Source organism: Myotis nattereri (genome assembly GCF_964212035.1).
Source record: "Myotis nattereri genome assembly, chromosome: X".
Classification (NCBI taxonomy): Eukaryota; Metazoa; Chordata; class Mammalia; order Chiroptera; family Vespertilionidae; genus Myotis; species Myotis nattereri.
The window spans coordinates 16,886,697-16,894,070 of record NC_138078.1 but is presented as its reverse complement, the minus strand read 5'-3'; the positions used below and the strand labels follow the sequence as shown (position 1 = coordinate 16,894,070).

The following is a 7,374-nucleotide window of genomic DNA, read 5'->3' as shown; positions in this document are numbered from 1 at the left end:
CTGGGAGTTTGACCAGTAGTTGGACCAGGGGATGGGGCCAGCCAGCCAACCACCTATGGCTCCGCCCCTTAGCTGGCCCTGCCCCTGATTGGCCCCCCCACCCCAATCAGGGGCGGGGCCGACCAGCCAACCACCTGTGGCCCCTCCCCCCGGCTGGCCCCATCCCCAATCGGCCCCCCCATCAGGGGCAAGCCAGCTGGCCAACCTCCCACGTCCCTCCTCCCCCCCCAACCCCCGGCCACCCGGCTTGATGGCCCCGATTGGGGCGGGCTGGCCAGACCCCACCCATTCACAAATTTGTGCACTGGGCCTCTAGTTTTCTTATGAATTAAAATAATTAGGTAAGTACATTGCAGATATTTTTAGGGATTATTGTGGCACTGATCACTGGGTGAAAATGGAATATATTGACTGGGATAAGCTTGATAAAAACTATGTTTCATTTCAGTACAACTATTTTAAAACAAGAAAAGTGCCATTGTTGTCTACTACCAAGTCTTTTAGAGAAGACACAGATGGACATGGCAGGCTATAATAGAATCTAAACTTTAACCAACACATAATATCTATTTTCCCCCCGACAGAATCTCTCACTCCATCATTTTCAAAACACTTGACTTTATTAAGGAGTTTACACACAATATTGAAAGCTTAGTGGTATTATTAAATAATCAGTTGTCTTCAAACTATCAGTATGTTTCCAATGCTTTTCAATAAGTATCTTGAACGCTGCATATCTTTAACTTATCTTGAATCTTCTGGTAGTCTGGCACAACTTCTTTTCACTGCAGATCTTAATGAAACTCCTTGGGTTTTTGTTGAAATAGTTTTGATTTGTGTCCTGTGTCTCTATTTTGTTCACCTAACTTGTATTTTTTGGCCATTGTTACAAGAGCTTCTGGGATACTTTGATTTGATCTTTCCAGAATTTTAATCAATTCAGGGGCAGTCTTCCAATCATTTTTCGTCATAAGAGTAATGGACGTGCCAGTCTTCCCTGCTCTTCCAGTACGCCCTACTCTGTGTACATATTCTTCAATGTTTCTTGGGAAATCATAATTATACACATGTGTGATATCATCAACATCAAGACCTCGGGATGCTAAGTCAGTAGAAATCAGTATTTTCACATTTCCACTTCTAAAGTCATTTAATGCCTGCTCACGGTCACTCTGTTCTCTGTTTCCATGCAAGGATTGTACAGATAGGCCTTGGACACTTAAATCGCTGGATAAGTCATCAGCAACAATTTTTCTACTGACAAACACAATGACTTTGTCTTTGGGTGACAGGCTGTGTAGGAATTCTTTTATAAGAGATCGTTTTTCTTCTTCTGTGGTAACAATTATATTTTGCTTCACTGTATTTACAGCAACTAGGTCCAGAGTACCAACATAAATGATCATAGGCTCTTTCAAATAAGTTTGTGAAAGTCGACGAATGGCATCTGGCCAAGTTGCACTTGTCATAATCGTTTGCCGATCTGGGCGCACATCTAATAAAATCTTCATTATCTGAGGTTGAAATCCCATGTCTAGCATCTTATCAGCTTCATCTAAGACTAAGTAGGTTATGCTTCTAAGGTTGACAAAATTATTCATTTGCAGATCATTCAGTCGCCCAGGAGTTGCAATAATGATGTCTATGTCTTTGGCAACGTCTTTTATTTGTTGTTGTCTACTTCCACCACCGTATATACAAATACTTTTAAGATTTTTATATGCATACTTAGAACATTCATTTCCTATCTGGAGAGCTAATTCTCTAGTCGGTGTAAGGACTAGCATGCCGGGACCATTCCTCTGTTCTCTGGGTGTTGGTTGAGAACTGATGTGAATAAGCCCAGGCAATAAATAAGACAAAGTTTTGCCTGTGCCAGTTTGGGCGACTCCTACAAGATCTATCCCTTGTAGAACAATTGGCCACACCTGTGATTGAATTGGCGTTGGCTTTTGAAACCCTGCTTTTTTAATGTTTTTCATTATTTCAGGATAATTCTGGAAAGCGTCCTCAAATTTAATAGTTGGGTTGGGGATAGACCGTTTTTCACCATCTTTCAAATCATCACAAATTATATTGAAGTGTTCCTTCCTCCAAAGGTCTGCCTGCATTGGAGACAGAGAACTTGTTGCTTTGGATTCTATGTAAAAGTCTTTTTTAATGGGTGCTAAGTCTTCCCATCGTCTTTTCTCCCAGTCTGTCACTCTTGCCTTAATTCGATCCCAGTCTATCAATGGTCGAACTTCTCTAACAGTGTTATCTGTGGTTAAGTCTCTTGCAACAGCTGGCTGGGCTGCAGCATTATTAGCAGTGCCTTCTGAATATTGGTGGTTGCTTCCTTGTCTTTCAACAATAGTCTCTATAATTGCTTTGGCCTTTGCTTGCATATCCTTGCTGCCAAAAATGTTTACGTCTGCTTCGGAATCACCCTGTACCGGGAAGATCTGTATTTTCGTGTTTGTCCTACTCTGAATGTCTCTTATTTTTGACCCGCCATGACCAATCACTGTACCAACCAGACTGTTTTTTATTTTAAAAACAAGAGGAGGGCCTTGGGGGCCAGGAGCCCTAGGCTCCAGGTGGCTGGAGGAGCTGCCCCAGCTCTGGCCTCTGCCACCTCTTCCTCCCCTGCCATCTCTGTAGGCCCTGCCAGCCCTGGGATCCCTTAGTTTTGGCTCTGCCCACTTCTGCTTTGGGGCCCAGGCCATTGCTACATGGTAGAATTGGTACAGACTTATCGCCTACCGCCAGTTGGGAGATGTGGCCTCGGGTCTCTTTCTCTTCAGGCTCTGGAGAAACAGACCATACTGACTTGTAGATAGGTAGGTATATACCTGTTACCTGGGGAAACATTTAATGTGATGTCACAGAGGGATGGCCTGACCAATCACAGGCTTGGGTTAGGGTGAGGTAAGCAGGTATCTCTGAAGCAAATTTAAAGTGACACTCACTCTCAGAGGTTGAGCCTATAGGCCTTTACAGGACCTTGAGAGTGAGTGTTTCTGCACCATGGGTGTCATAGGTGCCTCCATTGCTCACTTCATGCTAATTTTAGCTCAGTTTGGGAGCAGATTGGAAGCAAGCCATGAACTTATCCACATAGGTTTGCTTTTTAAAAAAAATAAAAAATAAATAAATAAATCAATTATTTCCACAGGAAGAAATATAGTGGATTTGTTTCTTTCCTTAGATCCTTCTTCTTTTGCCAGTTACATCTTCATGGCATTTTTCTCTCTTCAGCAAAAGTTGAAGTTGCACAGAATAGGTTTGATTCACCTTGTATCCTTGTATATGTAAGGACCAGTGTCAAATCCCCTTAAGGTCTCTGTTCATAGGGTTAAATTCCTAGTTTTCTAAAATATTTCTTTTCTTTTCTTTTTCTTTTTTTTGTTGGCTGTAGGCCTGTCATATATGGCTTTTATTATGTTGAGGTATGATCCTTCTACTCCCGCCTTGCTGAGAGTTTTTATCAAAAATGGGTGTTGGATTTTGTCAAATGCTTTTTCTGCATCAATTGATATGACCATGTGTTTTTTTTTCTTTCAATTTGTTTATGTGATGTATCACGTTTATTGATTTGCGGATATTGTACCATCCTTGCATCCCTGGGATAAATCCTACTTGGTCATGGTGTATGATCTTTCTGATGTACTGCTGGATCCGATTTGCGAAGATTTTGTTGAGGATTTTGGCATCTATGTTCATGAGGGATATTGGCCTGTAATTCTCTTTCATTGTGTTGTCTTTACCTGGTTTTGGTATTAGTGTGATGCTGGCTTCATAGAATGAGCTTGGAAGTGTTCCTTCCTCTTGAATTTTTTGTAGTAGTCTGAGGAGGATAGGTTTTAGTTCTTCCTTGAATGTTTGGTAAAACTCCCCTGTGAAGCCGTCTGGTCCTGGGCTTTTGTTTGCTGGAAGCTTTTTGATGACTGCTTCAAGTTCTTCCATAGTTATTGGCCTATTGAGATTTTTAGATTCTTCCTGATTGAGTTTTGGAATGTTGTATTTTTCTAGGAATTTGTCCATTTCCTCCAGGTTGTCTAGTTTGTTGGAGTAAAGCTGTCCATAGTATTTTTTAACAATCATTTGTATTTCTGTGGGGTCTGTTGTTATTTCGCCTCTATCGTTTCTGATTTTGTTTATTTGGGTCCTCTCTCTTTGCTTCTTGGTGAGTCTGGCTAGAGGTTTGTCAATTTTGTTTATCCTTTCAAAGAACCAGCTCTTGGTTTCATTGATTTTCTGCATTGGTTTTTTTTTGGTCTCTATGTCATTTATTTCTGCTCTAATCTTTATTATCTCCTTCCTTCTGCTCACTCTGGGCTTTTCTTGTTGCTGTCTTTCTAATTCTTTGAGTTGTAGAGTTAGATGATTTACTACCATTTTTTCTGGTTTTTTGAGGTAGGCCTGTAGAGCTATAAACTTCCCTCTCAGGACTGCCTTCATTGTGTCCCATAGGTTTTGGATTGTTGTGTTTTCATTGTCATTAGTTTCCAGGATGTTTTTGATTTCTTCTTTGATCTCATTGTTAACCCAATCAATATTTAATAACATGCTATTCAGCTTCCAAGTGTTTGAGTATTTGGGGTTGTTTTTATTGTAGTTTATTTCTAATATTATGCCATCGTGGTCTGAGAAGATGCTTTTTATGATTTCAATCTTCTTGAATTTGGGGAGACTTTGCTTGTGACCCAATATGTGGTCTATTTTTGAATATGTCCCATGAGCACTTGAGAAGAAGGTATATTTTGTGGCTTTGGGGTGAAGTGTTCTGAAGATGTCAATTAAGTCCATCTGATCTAGTGAGTCATTTAGGATTGCTGTTTCTTTGCTGAGTTTTTGTCTAGCGGATTTATCCAGTGATGTCAGTGGTGTATTAAAGTCCCCTACTATGATTGGATTGTTGTCGATCTCTCCCCTGATATCTTCCAGGAGTTTTCTTATGTATGTGGGTGCTCCTGCATTGGGTGCATATATGTTTATCAGGGTTATATCCTCTTGTTGTATTGATCCCTTTAGTATTATGAAGTGGCCTTCCTTATCTCTTGTTATGGCCTTCACTTTGAGGTCTATTTTGTCTATATAAGTATTGCTTCCCCAGCTTTTTTTTCATTTCCATTTGCCTGAAAGAGTCCCTTCTAATGAGGTGGGTCTCTTGTAGACAGCAAATATATGGGTCATGTTTTCTTATCCATTCAGCCACTCGATGTCTTTTGATTGGACCATTTAGTCCATTTACGTTTAAAGTTATTATTGAAAGGTACTTGTTTGTAGCCATTTCTATTTTTTTTTTTGTGGCTGTTTTCTTTCTGCGCTTTTTAGTTCTTCTTTTTACACCAGTCCCTTTAGCATTTCTTGCATTGCTGGCTTGGTGGTGATAAACTCCCTTAGCCTTTTTTTGTCTGTGAAGCTTCTTATTTCCCCTTCAATTTTGAATGATAGCCTTGCTGGATAGAGTATTCTTGCATTCAGTCCTTTGCTTTGCATCACTTTGTAAATTTCCATCCGTTCTTTTCTGGCCTGATGTATTTCTGTTGAGAAATCATTTGATAATCTGATGGGGGATCCTTTGTAGGTAACTCTCTGTTTCTCTCTTACAGCCTTTAAGATTCTGTCTTTATCTTGTACATTTGCCATCGTTATTATGACGTGTCTCGGTGTGGGTCTTTTGGGGTTCATCTTGCCTGGGACTCTCTGTACTTGTGTAACTTTTTTCTTCCCCATATCAGGGAAGTTTTCTGACATTGTTTCTTCAAATAGATTTTCTAATCCTTGCTGCTCTTCTTGTCCTTCTTGCAGCCCTTTTATGTGTATGTTACTTTGTTTCATGTTGTCCCGAAGCTCCCTTAGGCTCTCCTCCTGCTTTTTAATTTTTTTTTCCAGTTGCTCTTCAGATTGAGCTTGTTTCTCTACCTTATCTTCTAATTCACTAATTCGGTCCTCTGCTTCTTCTAGTCTGCTGTTGAAACTTTCCATGGTGTTTTTGGTTTTTTTGTTTTGTTTTGTTTTGTTTTGTTTTTTTAATATATTTTATTAATTTTTTACAGAGAGGAAGGGAGAGAGATAGAGAGCTAGATACATCGATGAGAGAGAAACATCGATCAGCTGCCTCCTGCACATCCCCCACTGGGGATGTGCCCGCAACCCAGGTACAAGCCCTTGACCGGAATCGAACCCAGGACCCTTCAGTCCGCAGGCCGACGCTCCATCCACTGAGCCAATCCGGTTTCGGCTCCATGGTGTTTTTGATTTTAGCTATATCACTTTTCATTTCTTCCTGATTCTTGCATAGGTTGTTGATTTTCTCATCCATCCGGTGAATGAATTGTACAACCATTATTCTGAATTCTTTTTCTGTCATGTTGCATGCTTCAACTTCATTAATGTCCTTTCTTGGTGACTCCTCATTGTCTTTCCTCTGGGTGTTGTTTCGTCTCTTCATTCTGATTATCTCCAGATGGTTCAAACATTGAGTTGCGTGGGCCTGGGCCATGTGCAGTGGGAGCCTCCCACCACCCTAGTGTCACTGAAGAGCTCTGACACTAAGATGTGTGGTTGTTGTGGGTTTGTGGGAACCAGGCTCGCTCAGAGTCAGTGTTGTTGGCGCTCAATGTGGCCTCATACGTGCCCTTAGACTCAGGGACCCTGCCTGCACTGTGCTGAAACAAAGACCCCCCTGAAGCGTGTTGAAAACCAGAGCCCCCTAGCGTACGCCAGGAGTCAGAGTTCCCCAGAATCCAGTATCAGAGTCTCTGTTGCTTCGCGAGACCTTGCCTTGAGAATCAGGGTCCTTGTGTGCCCTTGCACTAGGAATTGGAGTCACTGGCTCTTAGTATGAATGCACAGGGAATCAGGATCTCAGGCGCAGGTGATAAGAAACACAGTCAAGTCACTGGTGCTTGGTGCTGCCACCTGCCCAGAGAATCGGGGTCCCTGGTCCTGTGCTATGCGGGACAAATTCCCGGTGTTCGCGCGATTGCTCCCAGCCCAGGGCTCAGAAGCCGGCAGCGCGTAGGCTCAGTTCCTGGGGTTCGTGGGCTTGCTCCCAGCCCAGGGCTCAGAAGCCGGCCCTACACGGGATCAGTTCCAAGGTGCTCGTGCACTTCCAGGCTAAAGTTCCTGGAGCGCTGAGGCCCAAAGTTCCTGGAGCGCTGAGGCCCCAACAAGGGGTGGGTCTATCAGTTAGTTACTCTGGTGCTGCCCACAAGCCTGCGGGAAGGGGGGATGGGCTCTGTTACTCACGGATCTGCCACGGGGATTTCTGAACTTTTGGTGTCCGCAGGTCTGTAGCTGTGGTCACAGGTCTCTGTCCCCAGTGGCTGCAGGGTCCTGGTATGCGTCTGAGATCAGACTGGGTGGTGCTGAGGCCAGGATCCT

General features: G+C 42.6%; 1 protein-coding gene across 1 annotated transcript; it reads right to left on the bottom strand.

Moving 5' to 3' along the window:
* Nucleotides 1-794: 794 nt before the first annotated feature.
* Nucleotides 795-2,708, bottom strand: LOC308535962 (putative ATP-dependent RNA helicase DDX53; the record flags this gene model as incomplete). Its single annotated transcript, XM_081114982.1, has 1 exon — nt 795-2,708. One exon carries the CDS (start codon nt 2,706-2,708, stop codon nt 795-797), a length of 1,914 nt encoding a protein of 637 aa, XP_080971108.1.
* Between the last annotated feature and the right edge of the window lie 4,666 nt (nt 2,709-7,374).